The following is a 19,162-nucleotide window of genomic DNA, read 5'->3' on the forward strand; positions in this document are numbered from 1 at the left end:
AATAGTGGAGAAGATAGGAAGATTAAATGCCCGGGCCTTAGGGTCAAGCAGACCCCTGGTGGAATCGAGCTTTACCACTTCCTAGCTATGTGGTCTCAGCCATGTCACTTTACCTCTGTCCCAATTCCCTTGCATATTCAGAGAAATGGCCTCCAAGTACCCAATCAAGGGCCAGGCTTAGTGAAAAAAACACATGCCCATTATATTTCCATAGTGCCTGGCCCGCTACAAATGGGTGAAAGGACTGGATACCGAAGGTACAGAAGTTTCAATGCCAACCACTCCCAATCCTGCAGTCACTGGGCACAAGTGCCCAGTAGGGTTGGGGCTAGCAGGTCAAGTCCATGACGCAATCACAGCTTCCTGCTAAGAGGTGAACCATGACCCTTAGGAAATAGAAAAATAGTCCATTAACAAGCAGTACAAAACAAAACCTCGGTGAACTTTTATTTCTCATCATACAGAACTGGTAACAAAGCCAGACTTGTGCACTTGAACACTGAATACCTCTCCCTATCCACCCACACGACATTTACAGAGTCATCATGTCCTCTCTCGACTCTAAACCCAGGCTGGGGCCTCTTCCCTCCTGCCCAGCTTCACTGCAGGGAGGGCTGTGAGGTCTGAGGGTGCCAGTCGCTTCCCCATGCCTGCATGGGTATGAAATGTGGCACACTGACCAGGCTCCTCTCCTGCCCCACCCCAGGGAGGAGGGTCAGAAGAAGCAGCATCTGGCCCTTGCCTTTCTTCAGTCACCTCCAAACTGGTCAGAGAGGAGGCACATACTGCCGGAAGAAGGGCAAGGGAAGTCGTAATTCACAGCTTGTCTGCTATAGAAAGTGCCTGGGGTCAGTCCTTGGCTGCTTCTGCCTCCAAGTGATCCACCTAAAACTGAGGAGAGGGGACAGAATCTGGGTGGTCCTCGGAAGGCAGCCAGGAGACTGGCTGCAAGAGTGGGAGTCCCCGGAGGCCTTCAAAATCCTGCACGATTTGCAGTTCACTGTTGGCAGGTTGGCCTGAGACACCCAGAGTGAAGACTCAGGCATGAAAAGTATCCCCTCCCCTTAGTCTGAAACCCAGGAAATCGGGGTTAAGGAGGTTTGGCAACATAGCCATGGTCACCCAGCCAGTGGCAGGGCCCAAACAACCCTGGGGTCTCCCATCTCTCCCACTGGGCCATGTGCCACCTAGAAAGGATCAAGTTTTTGGCAAATATCTGCAGCAGAGCTCAGGAGACAGGAGAGGCGCAAGCTCTGGGGAGAAGATTGCCCCGTCCTCCTCCTCACAGCCATTGACTGTGGCTCTAAAGGTGAGGCCCTGGAGAGGTTTGGACTTTATCCATAAAGGACCAAAATACAGAGAATTTATAATCTAATACTCCCTACACTTCAAAAGGCAAAGTGACCCACAAAGCTACTCAAATTCTCTAGAGATCATCTACTTTTTTGATGTGCTTGGTCTCTCCTCTGGGGCCTCACACCACCAGGTGTGGGAGAAAGGCGGGGAGGTCAGAGGAGGTCAAAGGAAATGAAATAGGATTGGGGCAATGAGGAAACAAAGGGCCTTCAGGCTGCCCAACTGAACAGGTTTTTGGGGAGCCGGATGCACAGACCAGCTGTGACCCCGACTTTCACATTGATGGGTTAATGGCAGGTGAGAGGTAATGAAATAGGAATGATGGAGGAAAAGGAAAGCTGCTTGGAGTGTCAGTCCCTGCAGGTGTTTGCCCCTCTCCCTCAGGGGCCAGCCGGGGACCTTCCTATTCCAGGAAGGCCACAGTACTTGTGGTGGGCCCCACCTGGAGGTACATAAATCTGAACTCAGCCCATTTTACTTCCTGTGCCTTCTGACTCTGGGTTCAGGGGCAGGAAGAGGGCATGGCCCCTGGGGATCTGCTAGTCCTCTTCCAGCTCCCAGGGCCAAGGCTGAGATCCCAGAGATCCTGTCCATTCCAGTGAGAAAATGTAGGGTGTGGCTTGGGGGCTGCACCTCACACAAAAGCCCACCCCCTGAGTGTGGTGGGTGGGCGTGGGACAGAAAGGGATTGGGTCTGTCTCCAGACAGAAAAGTTCCTGCAGAGAGGATGCCCCGAGAGTTAGCTGCTCCGGGCCCGGGTCCTATGTGGGAGTCATGTCATGTAGCGGGTGATGGCACGGAGGGCATAGAGCAGGGCAGCTTGCATGCGGGCCTCCAGGAGCAGCAAGTTCACGTGGACCTGGGGCACAGAGGAGGGCTTGTCAGTAAATGATGTCAGTCCTCGCCATCCCCATCCCTCCCACATTGCCACCATCCCTGACCACTCATCTCATCCTTCTATTTCCTATGGCTCTGAGCGATTTGGGGCAAGGACTGCTCAGGAATTTCAAGCATATTCATCTTTGTTGTGACTAATCTCTTTATCCCCAAAGCTAAACTAAGAGCTAACACTGAGCACCTGTTTGGGACTGGAGATTTACGTTCATTTTCCCATTTCATCCTCCCAGCAATCGAAATGCAGGTAGTATTTATTCCCACTGTCAAAATAAAAAAGCTTGAGGAGGCAGAGTGACTTGCCCAAGGTTATACTGCTACTGATGGGTTATGGTTTCAGCTCAGATCCTCCTGGCTGCCATGGAGGACCCTGCAAAGCACATTCCCCTCATGTAGGTGCATCAGTGGAGTCTGAAATCACTTTGTGGAGTAGTACTTAAACCCAGTACAATATACCCAGGTATCTTAGCTGGCAGTACAGACTCAGTCTGGTGTACCTTATTGGACCCTGACCCCTTGCCCTCTCCACTGGCCAGGCTTATCCAGTTCCACCCGGCCCCTGTACCTTCTCTGAGTGGCGGAAGTGCCTCCAGAAGAGTCTGTACATTCTCTGGGTGGTCTTCTCTGGGTAGCAGGCCACTGTCTTGATATAGACTTTGAGGTTCCGCTCCAGGAGCTGGTTCACCTCCCCATAGTCATAGTCATCATACCTAGATGAAAAGGCACAACAGCATCACTCAGCTTCCAGAACTAGCTCCTCTCTTCCAGCCCCACCCTGTAAAAGAAGGAACAGAGAGTAGCAAGAAAGGCAGAAGGGAGGAAGCAACTAGAAGCTTGGTTCCTCTTAGAAAAATAGCTGATGTCATATGTCACGGACCAAGAAATGAATAGAGAATAAGCATGCTTTATTTGGTATCAACTATGTACCATGTGAACATATACTCAAGGAATCCTTAAAACTATTCTACACTACTGTATACAAAACTATTACATACAATATACTGTATTCATCAGCCTCATTTTGTAGATGAAACTGAGATTCAGAGAAGTAAAATCACTTGTCCCAGGTCACACAGCTGGGAATGGGATTCAAAGTCAGCTCTACCTGGCTCCAAAGTCATATTTACTACTTTACAGTAAAGGCCTGGAAGATGGGACAGGAGGTGAGTGCGAGTCTTTACCCTGGAGAAGGAAGGTGGAAATGGCAAAAAGGAGATGGCACTCACTTTAGAGATGGGCAAACTAAGGCCTGGAGAAGACAATTAAATTGTTCAAGTCAAAGAGCAAGTTGGTGACCAGTCTAAAGCTACTTTATCATTCGCCAGTCCTGTGAGCCAGTGAGTCAGCTCAAATCAGTGTGGATGGGGAAGATTGGTTAAAAACTGGAAGACAGATTCAGTAGATACAGGTATCACATCAAGGACTGTGTTGGAGAATTGAGGATCCTGGACCTGAGAGCTGGGCAGGAACTAGCCTGTGCCTATCTATCCTTGGTCTCCTCTGAGTTAGAAACCTAACAATGGCGAGTGGGATGGCAGCCAATTAAGTACAACTCAACCCACCCAGTGAAATATGATTAACAGTTAGGAATACACAGAAATTTACATTTATACCCTTTTAAAAACTGGGGGATTTTTTTGATGCTTGAACTAAACTGTTAAATGAGAAAATCAAGAAAAGAATCATGGTTCACTAAAATATGCTCATGTTTGTGTAAGTAAAATAGTGACACACGCAAGAAAATATTGTTTTCATAAAATTGTACGTATGTTTTGGTTATTTGTGCATGGAAAACAGGAAGGAAATACTTGACAAGAAGAAGAAAGGATGGTTATCATGGATAGTTTTTATTTTCTTCTTTTTGTTATCGGTTTTCTAAATTTACTAAAAATCAGGCTGTATCTCTTTACAAACATCAAGTATATATATATATTTTTAAAATGAAATAACCATTATAATTTCAACTATACAAAAGCAACTACATAAGAAAGAAAAGAAGCAATATAGAAAAATGTCACAGCCCAGCCTGTGTGGATCAGTGATGAGCATCAACCTATGACCCAGGAGGTCACGGTTTGATTCCTGGTCAGTGTGGGACATGCAGGAGGCAGTCAAACAATGATTCTCTCTCCTCATTGGTATTTCTCTCTCTCTCTCTGATTACACACACACACACACACACACACACACACACACACACACACACGTGTGGCCTGGTGCACGAAATTCGTGCACATTAAAAGGGGATTAAGCCCTAGCCAGTCTGGCTCAGTGGATAGAGCATCGGCCTGAGGACTGAAGGGTCCCAGGTTTGATTCCAGCCAGGGGCACATGCCTGAGTTGTGGGCTCGATCCCCAGTGGGGGGTGTGCAGGAGGCAGCCGATCAATGATTCTCTCTCATCATTGATGTTTCTATCTCTATCCCTCTCCCTTCCTCTCTAAAATCAATAAAAATATATAAAAAGGGGGGATTAATTAGAGGAAATATTTTAATATTGCATTTGCCCTTTCTCTATAATAGAAGTGTCAGAGATGAAAGAAAATTAGTAAAATGTATATGAAAATCTTCCTCCTGTCAGAGTCTGAGGCGCACCACAGGACCCAGAGTTGTCCCTGCCCACCCACATGTGCCTCAAAATCGCGGAGACCCAGACCTGGCTGCCCCCCACCCCCACCCCATTGGGCTAGATCCAGACCTGGCCAGTCCCACCCTTGTCAAGCCCCACTGGGTGGGGGGGTGTGGCCTGAGGTCCCCTGTCAAGCCCTGCTAGGTGGGGGGGCGGAGCCTGAAGTTCCCCAGCCTGGCACCAAGGTGGGGGGCGTGGCCTGAGGTCCCCTGTCAAGCCCCACAGGGGGCGGGGGGAGGGCACGCAGCCTCAGGTCTCTGCTGATTGCTCGTTAAGGCTCATTATAGGAGCTCAGCTTCAGCTGTGGGTGCAGCTATCTTGTGTTATAGAAACCCCACCTCTGCTATGGGCGCAGCCATCTTTGTGGCAGAGTGACAGCCAATTTGCATATTCCCTCTTTATTATATAGGATAGCTATCTCTATGGAGTGGGATTAAAGTGTTTCATTTATGAGGTTCAAACAGTAAGCATATTTATTATCTTTTGTAATCAGCAAAGAAAAAAATTTGCTTTGAAAAATAGCACAGGCAGGAAGAAAGGAAAAGGAAACAACAAAAAAGGAAACCGCTGTGAGTGCAGACTGGACTTGCAGCGCACACATGTCCTGGATGAGGAGACCTGTGCTTACCTGATGCCAAAGACGCAGTGGATGTAGTTCCAGATGGCCCTGCGGAGCATGGAGGTGTCCACTCCGCTGTGCATGGCCATGGTGTTGTAGGTGAGGCTGTAGGCTGCCTGGAACTTCTCATCCAGCAGCTGCCCACCCTCCGGGTAAAGCCTCTGGATCAGGGAGTAGCCATGGTCTTCCCAGGTATAATCCTGAGAAACGTGGGAAGGGATCAATAAATGGCTCAAGGCTGGGCAGAGAGACCCCCATCCTCTAGAGCACACCTCCCCACCCCACAGGTCTAACCTACTGCTTAGTCTGGGCCTGAGAAGCCAAGAGGGACGCACTTAAGGCACAGAGGGGTCCCTTCATGATCCAGGGTCTCCCACTTCCCTCAAGGAATCTTGAGGGAGAGAAGGTAGCCAACTCTAATCACTCATATCATCCACCCTTTGATTGTAAATCAGGAGCAATGCCAAGTTCAGTGGGGAAAGCCCACCTGGGCACGGAAGGTAGGGGGCGCCTGCGTCCCTCGCCGGGTGAAGTCCTCATATCCGAAAGTGGGGTCTTCTACAAAGCACAGCATGTCTGGGTGTGGAGAGGACTCCAGAATGTCAGCTGAGAATATCAGAAGGAGATCACAGTGAGGCCAAGGCATGGAGCACAGAAATCTTCAGTCCTGAGTAATCCTCAATGTGGGGCCAGGCAACGCAGACTGTAAGGCCAGAGAAAGCCCCTCCCTACAGCGAGTGGAACCAGGATTCCCGCGGGAGGAGGCGAATCAGGCCCAGGGTTGAGGCTCCCAGTAATAATAACAGTCATAGCAGTAGGAGCCACTCATCCTGGGTTGGGCTCTGTGTAAAGAGCTTTGCTTTTCTTGTTCCATTTACCCTACACATCAATCCTTTATGCGTGAGGAGACAGGCCCCGAGGCAGGAAGTGATTTATTAGTGGTCACTCTGACAGAAAGGCTAACACAGGCCAGATTCAAACTCAGGTCTGACCCCAAAATACAAGAGATGCAGTACACAGAGGTGCCTACTCCTCAACAGAGATGGCAGAAGAAGGGGGCAGGCCCTGGAACCTGGACGCCTGTGATCCCGTACCCGAGGGGGTCACCAGCAAGCTCTCCGACTTCTCCAGCTCAAAGCGGCTCTCCATCTCTTCCTGAGACGCTCCCTCATCCCGCAATAGGTTCTCCTGCAGCTGCCTCATGCGTTCCATCAAAGCCTCCACGTCTCGGGCAGCCTCGAAGCCCTGCAGGGGGGACCCAAAGATGACCATCTACTCCTCTCTTGGCTGCCCCAAGAAATCCCACACATCTTTCCCACATGCCAGGCCTTTCTGAACAGGCAGCTCTTGCTTGGTCTATGCTTCCCCAAGTGAAGTTTAAGAAGCTACAGAATCAGCCCTGGCCCAGGTAGCTCATTTGGTTAGAGCGTCATCCTGATACACCAAGGTTGTGGGTTTGACCCCTGGTCAGGGTACATACAAGAATCCACCAATGAATGCATAAATAAGTGAAACAACAAATCAATGTTTCTCTCTCTGTCTCAAATCAAGCAATAATTTAAAAAACACAAAACTACAGAACAGACATGTCTTCTCTGAGCATCAACTACCCTCACAGGTAAGGGACTTTTAAAATACCTGTATTTTCGTATTAAAACAAGCAAGGCCACTTTACAAAATAAGAAGCAAACTTTGTATTTTGAAAGTGGTAAATCCCAGGAGACTTTTAGTCTATGGAGCTACATGTTGAGGGGCCAGTCACATGGTTATTTCATTTAGTCCTCACAACTCATTATGAAGTAGTGGTCTTTACCCCCATTTTATAGATGAGGAAATGGAACTTCAAAGTCAGATAACTTTTCTAAGGCTTATCACTGTGAGGTAGTGAGGCAATGGCTTCTGTCCAGGGATGACAGGCCATGCCAGCTTCCTCTCCCACCCAAACCTGGGCCAGTGACTTACCCCAGAATTGTTCAATGAGTCTCTGCTGGGGGGGCTGCTTTGCTCGCTGGGGGGTGAAGGTGCCTGGGGTACAGGGCTGCCCTCCGGGTCCCCCTCAGGGAGGATGCCACAGCCAAACACGAAGGAGGCCAGTGAGTGACAGTGGGTGAGCAGGACCAGGGCCTGGATGAGCTCAGCCAGGGACCAGCTATGCTCACCCGTCTTCAGCAAGGCCTGGAGAGGAAAGAAGGCCAGACTTGCTCAGTGCCTGCCCCTGGGCTAGCGGCCATACCCCAGCCCGGCCCCTGTGCTGCCTGGGGGACCTGCCTCTCTACCCACTGTACCTGGATATGCTCCTTGGTGATGAGCCATGGGCGATGTGCCAGCAACTTGTTGATCTCATTAAGCTTACGCAGCTTCTTAGGGGCACGGTGGAGGCCAAGCAGCCAGTCAGGGTCACCGCCAGTCTGCAGAAACTCGGCCATGTGGGAGCCCACCAGGTAGGAACACTGGTGGCGGGCAGCAGCCTATGGAGGTAAGGGCACATACAGCAGCGTGAGCTTAGGTCATGCTATTCTTTCTGTGCCCTCCTCAGGGTGAGTAGCCCATGGAAGGTGACAGCGTAGACCTCACTGTTGCCTGAGAGGCAGGAAATTTAGGTTTTAAATTTGCCACTGGCTTGTTGTGACCTTGGGCAGGTCATTTACTCCTTTATGCCTCAGTTTCCCAAGCTGTAGAGCAGGCACTAAAGATGCCTCTTTTCTAAAATTCTATAGTCAAATAAAGCCAGGGCTTTCCTCTCCTCCTCCTCATCTATGGAATCAGTTCAGAAAGTCCCCAGCAAAGAGATTTGCAGACTGAACCCTCCGCCATGTGGCCACCCCTAAGAGCAGGGGTCCTCAAACTTTTTAAACAGGGGGCCAGTTCACTGTCCCTCATACCGTTGGAGGGCTGGACTATAGTTTAAAAAAAAAGAACTATGAACAAATTCCTATGCACACTGCACATATCTTATTTTGAAGTAAAAAACCAAAACAGGAACAAATACAATATTTGTATTTGCATGTGGCCTGCGGGCCGTAGTTTGAGGACCCCGCCTAAGAGAGTCAGGGTCAGACAGGCTCACCATGATGGCAATGTAGTGGCGCCAGGAGCTGGCCAGGGGCCCATCTGTGTGCAGCAGTAGGTAGTGCAGGCGCCAGAATCTGCTAAGGTAGTCGGGGTGCAGGCCCATCACCACTGCCAGGTTGTCCACACGCCCACAGGACATCAGTGCCTCCAGCCCCAGGTTCTGCTCGAGGCTCTCAGCTCCCTCCCGTAGGACCTGCCAAGCAAAGGTGAGGAGAGGATGGGTTCCCCTCCCGTCCTTCCCCCCAAAGAGACCAACACATTCATTACAGTGGGATTATAATAGCAAGAAACTGAAAACAACCATGCCCCAAGAGAATGAGAGTAAAATATAATTCATTAAGTGATCAAATACTTACCAGATACCTTATATAATAACCAATACTTTTATAATGCTTACAATGTGCCAAGCACTGTTTGAGCACTTTATATGTATTTACTCATTTAATTCTTACAAGTATGAGATAATTCTATTCTCTATTTTTAGATAGAAAAACTGAGGCACAGAGATGAAAATACAGTTTTCTCTGGCCTTCATGGAGCTTCTGTTTTAACAGTGCAAAACCGTACAGCCATGGGAAGTGGGTGCAAAATAGTTCACACTTCCCAAGTGCTATCTCCATGCCAGGGCTGAGTTTAGAGCATCCCTTGCATTATCTCATTGAATTTTCCCAATTATCTTGTGAAGTAAATACTACTTTCCCCCCATTGACAGATGAAGAAATCAAGGCCCAGAGAGGTTTCATTCCTTGATCAAGGTTACAGATCTAGTAAAAGACAAAACCAGGATTCAAATCCAGATTAACCCCAAAGCCTAGTTCTTTTCTTTATTATAAAAGAGGAGTGGTTCTTTCTTTTTCTAAAAAAAATATGTTTATTGATTTCAGAGAGGAATGGAGAGGGAGAGAGAGATAGAAACATCAATGATGAGAATCATTGGTCAGCTGTCTCCTGCACACCCCTCAGTGGGGATCAAGCCCACAGCCCAGGCATGTGTTCTTGACCAGAATTGGACCCGGGAGCCCTCAGTCTGCAGGCCGACACTCTATCCATTAAGCCAAGCCGGCCAGGGCAGGAGTGGTTATTTCTAAATGAAAATATAAAATACAAGAACAAAACTTGAGCTTCAAATTCTGGGCTGCAGACATGAATAACCAGCTAGTGGTTGTTTATTTCCATTTACAAAGGGTGGAGGGAACTGGGGGCTAAGACATTTGTTAACAGTTCATTAACTACTTGGCCTACACGTTTAGGAGAGAAAAGAGGACAAGGAAACAAACAGTTGTTTCCAAAGAAAAAGAAGAAAACTATTATTTAAAAAATGTTCTGTGCATGTGCTTTGAAGGCACCCCCATACACCAACTCCACACTAGAATGTCAGTTCCATGATGGCAAGGACTTTTGTCTGTCTTGTTATCTGTGGTATCCCCAGCACCCCGGACAGTACCTGACACAGATTAATCATCCAATAGCTATCTGTTAAAAACAATGATGAATGATCTGACTCAGTAAATGAAAGGAGTCTCTGTTATATTAAATGAGAAAACAGAACAAAATAATAAACTCCCCCCAAAAACATGCTGTAAACTATGACCTTGGTTCTGCATGAAAAAAACAAAAAAACAAAACCCGCCAGAAAACAATGGCAAATGGTTAGGCAACACTGATTACTTCTCAGGGGAGAAGGAGATTCTGAAACATTGGGGAAATGTTTATAATGAACATATACTTATGAAGTAAAATAAAACTTTAATATATGCACAGTCAAGAGTGAGAAGATAAACACAGATGGTTCTATCTTCTTGAGGAAAAGCAGGCCTTGTTCTGGGGATCAAAAGTTTGTTCGTTACCTAGTTGTGTTATTACCACTTTATCTCTTTGAGCCTGTTTCTTCCCAGCAAAATGGGGTGAATTTGCCTGCTTCCTAGAGCTGTTCTGTACATTAAATGAGTCAAGAACCTGAAGGGATAGTTTCAAAACTGCTATTTCAAGTGACAGGAAAAGACCCTCCTCACCAACCCAGTGTTGCATGTCCCTTCTTCCCAGCGACCAACAATTACGAACCCCTTCCAAGCTTACCTCCTCCACTGGGATGAAGGCGCTGGGTCCTCGAGGGCCTCCCCGAGCCCACCTCATCCTCTGCTCCTAGAAGGAAACACATCATGGTTAGTTGGAGGTAAAGGGGAGGACTAAAAGGAATGTTCTCTAGTCTTCTCCTCCTACCCAAGGGGCCACATTGAACTTGGAAAACCTCCTTTCTGGTGCAGCCTGCATAGAGGAGTCATTTGGGAGATATACACCTGTTTGGTGGGTGGAGAGAGAACAAACAAGAGAGAGGGCTTAGCTCTTCAGAAACTGGGCAGGGAGTCGGGAGCCCCCGTACTGAGTAGGGAGGGCCTGGGAAAGGGAAATACACAGCCACCATACTGCACATCTCCAGGAGACCACCTGCTTGGCAGCCCTGGAGAACCCATACAAGAACCCCCTCATTTACATCCTGAAGCCAGGTTACCAAGTACCCTAGACCCCTATGATGCAGCTGCTGTCTCTCTCCAATTGTCATTTCTTCATCCCTCCCACCATCACCACCTCACAGACCACTACCATCTCTTGTCTGGACTACCAACCACAGCCTCACCAATGGTCTCCCTGCCCTATCCTACCCATTCCTCTACCAAATTAACAAAAATAAATAAAATATGCCCCCTGAGCACCAACTCTAGGAGTAGGAGCAGATTTGGTGAGTACGTGACCTTAGTGGTTTCTAAAGAGGGCAACCTTTCTACAGCCAGAGTAAACTTTATGTGCAAAACTGATCAACTGGCTTAAAACTCTGCCTCCACCTCCCTTGGCCTGTGAGATAAATTAGTGACTCGGGCCCACTGTCCTCCCACTAGTCATTCCTTTTGCAGAGCTAACTTTTACAGTCTTCCAGGGCCTGGAAAACTTCTTTCAGACCCTCATCTGTGATGCCACCATTCCCAGTGCTTCTGCTTCTGAAAACATTGTCTTCTACTTGTCTGAGTTAGGCCTCCCTGCTACCAGATCACATTTTGTGGAGCGCGGGGCCAGGTCATCATTCACACTGGCCTATGAATTAAGAACACACAAAGAAAGCACAGAGGCTTCAAGAGAGTCAGGACAGGGCATGCATGGCTGACAGCAGCAGCGCTCTGACATGCATGTATTGGAGCTTCTCTGGAAACCACCAATCATGTGCTCACTCAATCCGCTCCTAGTCCTAGAGGTGAGGTTCACAGAGGATGTTTTACTTATTCATTTGTTTTAATAACTGCAAGGGGGGCTCTCAGCACTGGCCTTAGAAAGAGTTCAGCCCGCCCTATTCGGTTTAGCTCAGTGGATAGAGCATTGACCTGCAGACTGAAGGGTCCCGGGTATGATTCCCGTCAAGGGCATGTACCTCGGTTACATGCAGGCTAAAACCCCAGCCCTGGTCGGGGTACGTGTGGGAGGCAACCAACTGATGTGTCTCTCACATCAATAGTTTCTCTCTCTCTGTCTCTCCCCCTCCCTTTCACTCTCTCTAAAAATCAATGGAAAAATATCGAGTGAGGATTAAAAAAAAAAAAAAGAGAGAGTTTTCCTGAAGCAGTTATACCTTCACCGGACAGAAATAACTCTCCCCATCTCATTAAAATCCAGACTCATTACCAATCGACCTACCTGTCCAGAACTAAATATTATAACTGAACCTCCCTTCTCAGATGGCCAAAACCCCCCCATAGGAGGCAGAGCTCTGGGGCTCTGAAAGAGGACAAAGGAAAGAACAATGGGACCTGGAAGTCTCCGATGTGAATAATTCTGCCACTAACTTGCTGTGTGCCTCTGAGAAAGTAACCTAAACTCTCTGGGCCTTAAGCTGGGACAAAAAAAGATAGTTGGGCTGATTACTCAGGTCCCTTTCAGCCCACACTTCTGGGAGCTACCAGGCCAGGTGGGTCCAAGTCTAGCATAGAAACCAGCAGAAGCCCCAAGCACTCCTGTTTCAGCTTCCCCTCCTCCCTCACCAAAGAGAAAAAGCCTAACAGCTCTGTGTGGGAGATAAGAATTGCTGACTCCACAAAAAGGGCCTCCCCCTCAGGGGATGTGAGGACAGAGAGGAAACCACAGCCAGGTGGGGTAGGGAAGGGCAGGATGGAACTGGGACTTGGGGGTTGGGGGGATAGAGGACCCACTAGAGTGCTAGCAAGGTACAGGGAACAGCCTTAGGAGTCCCATTTCACTCTAAAATCTGCCCCATAAGCTGTCAAGGAAAGGAACCTGTGGGTCTTAAGTAGTAAGTCAGCCCTGATGATGAGGATGATGATAATGGAGTACAGTAAAAGATAGGGGCTCTGACAATTGCCTAGGCTCAAATGACATCTCCACCATCTACCTATGTGAGCCTCGGTTTCCTCAACAAATAATGGGGCTAATAGTACCTAGTTTTACTGGGTAGTCATAAGGATTTAATGAGATAATTCCTTTACCTCAGTACCTCTATCACAGTAAGCACTTAATAGAAGTCAGCTATCATTAACCTCCTTGTTTTTTCAAACAATGGCATCTCAACCCAAGCAGGACTTTAGAATCCCTTTAAAAGCTTTTAAAAAATACCAGTGCGCTCTAGCCAGTTTGGCTCAGTGGATAGAGTATCAGCCTGTGAGCCAAAGGGTCCCGGGTTTGATTCTGGTGCATGCAGGAGGCAACCAATAGATGTGTTTCTTTCACATCAATGTTTCTCTCTGTCTTTCCCTCTCTCTTCCACTCTCTCTAAAAATCAATAGAAATTGATTTATAACTGAACCTCCCTTCTCAGGTGGCCAAAACCCCCCGAAGGAGGCAGAGCTCTGGGACTCTGAAAGAGGACAAAGGAAAGAACAATGGGACCTGGAAGTCCCCGTGTGAATAATTCTGCCACTAACTTGCTGTGTGCCTCTGAGAAAGTAACTTAAACTCTCTGGGCCTTAAGAGAGTCAAAGAAAATAGAAATTGCAAAGCTTTGAAGGCAAGACCAAGTAGATTCTAACCCGGAGCTCTGATGCTAGGAATGCTTCTCTGACCTTGACACCCAGAACTTCAGAGGAAGCAGACAGGGCAGGAGACGCCTAGAGATGATGCCTCCAAATCAGCTCTCCCCTATTCCCTGAGACAGGAAGTCAATAATAATAATGGTAGATAACAACCGTGATTACCATTGGCTAAGCATTTATTTCACATGCACTTTAAGGCAGGTACTACTGCTACTAGGGTGCCTATTTTACAGCTGAGGAGTAAGGCTCAGAGAGAGAGTCACTTTTAGTCACTCAGCCAAGGAGGTAGCAAAGTTGGGATCCAAACCAGGTTTCTGCAACAGCAGACACTATTCCCATTCTCTAAACTTTTCAAGGTCTCAACAGCCCCAAGACTTTGCATCTGGGGTTCACCAGGATCCAGGAGCTCCTTCTCCCTGCCCACATCCCCAGAAATCCAGTACCCCCAAGCACAGCACCTGTCATACTGCATCGTTTCTTACCTTGAGGGAGCACACTGGAACCAGTTCCCTGTTCTTAACCCCCATGTCTAGCACAGAGCAGTCCAACAGAACTTTCTGCAATGATGGAATAGTCTATCTGCATGTCAAAGGTGGTAGCCCCTAGCCATGGGGGCTGAGCATTTGAAATGTCACTAGTGCAACTAAAAACTGAATTTTAATTTTTAAAACAATTATCAAAATTTAAATAGCCACATGTGGCTAAGGGCTACCATATTAGACAGTGCAGTTTCAGCACACATGATAAAGGCAAACCCCCCCCTCCCCCCGATTTACAGATTAAAGAAAGGAAACCAGAAGGGGCAGGTGACCTACCAAAGTAACACAGCTAGTATGGGCAGAGGGAAGATCAACGGTTACTATCCCTATAGTTCCAACTGAGGGGGTCCCTCAGGGCAGCAAGAACACTAATCAGTCAGCCCTCTGGGCGGCCACTCAACAGGGAGGGTTTCAGGCAAGTTGTGAAAAGAGGATAATCACCTCCGAGCTCAGTGCCTGGCTCCTAATTTAAGTGCTTGCTAAATGTGAGTTCTTATATTAGCTTAGGCACTTGTATACAGTTTCCATCTAATCTTCATCAGTTCTGGTGTGGGGGTGGGGTCTCTATTTTGCACTTGAGGAAAGATTAAGGTTCCACAAGTGGCCAATCTGAGATTTACTCTCAGTTCAGTCTGGCTTCCAGGGGTTCTGTCCACCACCCATATCAGCCTCTTGGAGTAGCCCCAGCCTTCATTCCTGGTATCCTAGCCGCAGCTTGCAACCCCCAGGACTCAGCTACAGACACCTGCGAAGTCACTCTGCCAGCTGGGAAGGGCAGAGCCTACTCCACCCCACCCCACCCCACCCCACCCCGAGAGCAGCTGTGGTCTGCTGAACTCAGACACATGCCTGGGTTTACACCTGAGGGGGATACATAGCTCAAGCACCCTCTGACCAGCCTTGGGGGAGGGGAGTGTGCCTGGTGCCTCAAACTTACCATGGGCGGGGCACCAGGCTAAGTGCCTTACACATCTGACCTGGCTGATTTCTCCCAACCATGTGCAGGGAAACAGGTCCTATTATCCCTTCTTCAGCGACAGCTCACTGAAGCTCTTTCTGAGTCCTGTTCCAGACTAGCACAGCTCAGATCGAACTTCAAAGCCTGCGCGGTTCACCAGGGTCAGCTAAGCCAAGAGGGGCAAATAGTTACACGCACTTACTAGGTGCTAAGAACAGTGCTGGGGATGTGACCTATAGTGTTTCTAGCCCAGCAAGGGGAACAGACAAGAAATGCCTGGTTATACAACTGTCACACTGTAATTGGGATAAAAAGCTCCTACAAGAAGGGGGACTGGGAGAGGGTATGCAGAGGGGCCTTATCTGTCGGGGAGGAAAGGCTTCCCTGAGGAAATGAGGTTTGAGGAAGTGATTCTTGAGCCTAACAGGGCTCTGAACACATGCTACCAATACTAGAGTGAAGTGTCTACCGGCATAAATGCCTTGAAAGGGTGTGTGAAGTGATGGTGGTTGAGGGGACCATACATGTGGGTTTCTCCTGGACCTCGGGCTACCAGGCTTTGTAAGTTTAGCACCTTGCTGTCTTCTAAGGAAGATATCTTCCCAAGGTCCTCTTTAAGAGAAAATATGTAGAGAGGGTTCAGGCACCACCCACATTCCCCTCTCAGACCTGTGGCTTCCATCTAAAGGCCACTCCCTCACAGCTTGCCCAGACCACTACCCAGGCATTGTCCCAAAGAGGGATGGACCAACCCTCACCTCAGGCAGGAGGGACACCCTCAAACACACCCTGTGAGACACCCTGGGGAAAAGAGATATAAATGTTTGCTGGCCACATTCTACAGGAGCTAGCATTTTTGACAAGGTTACTGTGTTCCAGGTATTGTGCTTTGGCCTTTGTAATCTCAGTCAATTCCCCCAACAATCCCTCCGAGATACTATCAAATCTGCATGGCCAAGTTCACACAGCAAGTGAGTGGGAGGGCTAGTACATGAACTCAGAGCTCTGCCCAGGTGCTCTTATTTTTATTATTATTATTTTTAAGCCTCACCTGAGGATACGCTCACAAAGAGGGAGAGGAAGAGAAAAATGGATCAGTTGCCTTCCATACATGCCCTGACCTGAGATCGAACACGCCACCCAGGTATGTGCTCAACTGAGCCACTCCGGCCAGGCTAGGCACTCTTAATAAATATTACAGCCCTGGCTGATGTGGCTCAGTTGGTTGAGCATCATCCTGTGCACTGAAAGGTTGCCGATTGATTCCCAAGTCAGGGCACATACCTGGGTGGTGGGTTTGATTCTGTCAGGGCACATATGGAAGGCAACCATTGATGTTTCTCTCTCTAAAAAAATCAATTAAAAATCTTTAAAAATATATATATATATATATATATATTACACCAGGTTCTTAAATAACATTCAATGTTTCATTCAACATTGTTTATATCAATTAGCCTATGATAAGGTTGGTTTCCTTATGCATCGTTTTGCATAAAGTCACAGAACCTATAGACCATGTTAAATGAGGACTTACTGTATTTCCATTTTAAAAAAAATACATTTTTATTTATTTCAGAGAGGAAGGGAAAGGGAGAGAGAGAGAGACAGAAACACCAGTGATGAGAGAGAATCATTGATAGGCTGCCTCCTGTACACGCCACACTGGGGATCGAGCCCAAAACCCAGGCATGTGCCCTGACCAGGAATCGAACTGTGACCTCCTGGTTCATAGGTCGATGCTCAACCACTGAGCCATGCCGGCCAGGCTGTATTTCCATTTTTTCACAAAGAAGGTAACAGAGTGGAGTGTCTTGGTCAAAGTCACACAGCTGAGAGTGGTTTTATTCCTCCACGTGTGACTCCTAAACCATGGTGGGGAAGGGTAAACAGAGTAACAGAAAACGCAGGACACAAACCATCCACTGGTGGAGGTAGGACCTCCCCAGAAACCATGCTGCTCAGAGAAGCCCAGCGATTTTCCCAGGATCACCATTTGGTACTAGCAATTGTCTGTCTCCCAACCGCAGTAATACACTTGTGCCACTCTCCAGGCCAGGAAACTAAAGAAACAAACAAAACTCCCTGTAGTGCCAAGCACATTCGGAAATCCTAGAGACACCCAGGCCAAAAAAAGAGCTACTCTGTGGTGTTAGAGAAGGAAGCGTCTCCATACTCCCTCCTGGACCTCAATTTTCCCCTCCTGTAAAATGGGACTACAGTATAGCTCATATTTTGCTAGTTTAGTCCGGAGGACTCAGAGAAAAGGCAAAACCTGAGCCTGGAATCTAATAGGTGCTTTATAAGGTATCCATTATCGGGGGGGGGGGGGGGGGGGGCCGGGGACATGGGGGAGGCGAATGGTCAGATTAGGCCCAGCCTTATTCCTAGCCTCACTGCAAAGAGAGTCCCCGCGAAACAAACTTTTGAGACCTCAGACCACCTAGTCGGGCACAGCCTAATCCGCGCTTGATTTGGGAGCTACGGTCAGGGTTTTCGCCTTCTTCCCGGAGCTTTGGCCGCCGCCGCCGGCCGCGTACCCGGTAGCCGGCCAAGGCCCGGAAGCAACCGCGCCCCCTTCCAAATTGGGGTGCAGGTGGGGCGGGGGACCAGGTCAATCTTCGTTGGCTAGCCCCAGGGGCCCCGCTCCCCGCGCTGGGGGGCTGGATTGGGAACGCATCCCACCCAGAAAGAGCCGCCCGCCCGCCAGCCCCGGCCCGGAGGAGGGCATCTTCGGCGGGGGGCGGGGAGGAGGAGCGGTCGGGCCGCTGCGGCGGAGATTTGCCCGGACTTGACGACTCCCCCGACCAGAGCCCAAACCCCAGGCAGCCTCGAGGAGGCTCTGCTTTCATTGGCCAGGAGTCCGAGGAGCCAGGAGGGCTCCACAACCCTGGGGGAAGGGGAGGGGCGAAGAGGGTCGAGGTTGCCAGTTGATGCAACCCCACTCCAGGTTTACGCGCTCCACTCCTCCTTCCCGAGGCGGGGGTGGAGGAAATGGGGGGGAGAGAGGGGGCTGCGCACCGGCTCAGCCCAGGCTAGCCCGGAGCTCGGACGAGGCTCGGGGTTCAAGGGAAAAGTGGCGCGGCTCGGCCGCTGCTTACCTCTCCGGCCCCGGGGCTGCTGCCGCCGCCGCCGCCGCCGCCGCCCCGGGAGAACGGCAGGTAGCCCTTCAGCTCCGTGCGGCATTCAGAGTCCGCAACGATCATGGTGTGCGCCAGGACCCAGGCGCGGCTGGCCGCCGACCCGGGCACCGGAGGGGTTTGTGGCCGGACGCCCGCAGGAAGCCGGGACCGGGGGCCGCTGGGGAGGTTCTAGAACCCGGGGTGTCTCTCAGGGCTCCAGACGCTCCCAAAGCCCAGAGTCCAGGAACGGCCGCTGCCTCGCCGGACTCTCCTCGCGCCGGGCTTCTGGAGCGGCGAATGGACTCGGAAGCCGGGGGTTGGCCGCGGCGCGCGGGTCTTCACGGCCTGGGGCGCCTCTGAAGTCCTCAGTGGCAGGGGCTGCCGGTGGACACCGCGCTGCTCGGCATCCCCGCCGCGGAACTGCCAGCTTTCGCAGGGCTCTGACACCAGCAGCGCCTCCAGCCCGCTGCGGTCCCCGGGGGAGGGCGGGGACACAAAAGCCCACGCCGCAGCCAATCAGATGCCTGTTTCCTAGGGAGGCGGGGCGACACCCTCCTCAGGAGCCAGCGGCTCGGCCAATCCACGCCGGGAAGCGCCCGGGAACTCTGGGAGCTGTAGTCAGCCCCGCACGAAGGCTGCAAACTTTTGCAAAAGGATTTAGTCAGATTGTTGACAACACCGGACGAGAGTGACAGCCTGGAGAGTCATTACAGCTGCGTGATGAAACGGGCCTTCAGCGGGCTGGGCCGGAGAGCCAGGTGTGAAGTCCCTCCCAAGTACGTTCTTCAGCTTTGCAGTTCCTGGAGGGACGGGTTGGGGTTCAGAGAGGTCGTGCTAATTATAGAGCCAGATCTGGGCACGCCCCTGTTCTCCTGGTCTCCGGGAGGGCTCCACCCTTAAAATGTATCAGACACAGAGCATCCACCTTATTTGTAGAGCCCCTG

General features: G+C 49.7%; 1 protein-coding gene across 1 annotated transcript; it reads right to left on the reverse strand.

Moving 5' to 3' along the window:
• Positions 1 to 421: 421 nt before the first annotated feature.
• On the reverse strand, positions 422 to 18,695 carry SESN2 (sestrin 2). Its single transcript, XM_081088064.1, has 10 exons — positions 18,198 to 18,695; positions 10,646 to 10,711; positions 8,565 to 8,762; positions 7,783 to 7,965; positions 7,460 to 7,672; positions 6,592 to 6,742; positions 5,985 to 6,103; positions 5,507 to 5,697; positions 2,816 to 2,960; positions 422 to 2,215 (listed from the first exon to the last, which is right to left on the reverse strand). The coding sequence occupies exons 1-10, from the start codon at positions 18,300 to 18,302 to the stop codon at positions 2,129 to 2,131; spliced, it is 1,458 nt and encodes a 485-aa protein (XP_080944190.1). The 5' UTR covers positions 18,303 to 18,695; the 3' UTR covers positions 422 to 2,128.
• Positions 18,696 to 19,162: the final 467 nt, after the last annotated feature.

Source organism: Myotis nattereri (assembly GCF_964212035.1).
Source record: "Myotis nattereri genome assembly, chromosome: 3".
Taxonomy (NCBI): domain Eukaryota; kingdom Metazoa; phylum Chordata; class Mammalia; order Chiroptera; family Vespertilionidae; genus Myotis; species Myotis nattereri.

Bases quoted from the DNA above. Each gene is read 5' to 3' on its own strand.
- SESN2 (XM_081088064.1), bottom strand. From the start codon at position 18,302: ATGATCGTTGCGGACTCTGAATGCCGCACGGAGCTGAAGGGCTACCTG. The intron at 6,743-7,459 runs GTAAGTCACTGG...TCCCCCCTGCAG, and splicing joins ACTCATTGAACAATTCTGGG to GGCTTCGAGGCTGCCCGAGA. The intron at 5,698-5,984 runs GTGGGCTTTCCC...CACGTTTCTCAG, and splicing joins CCCCTACCTTCCGTGCCCAG to GATTATACCTGGGAAGACCA.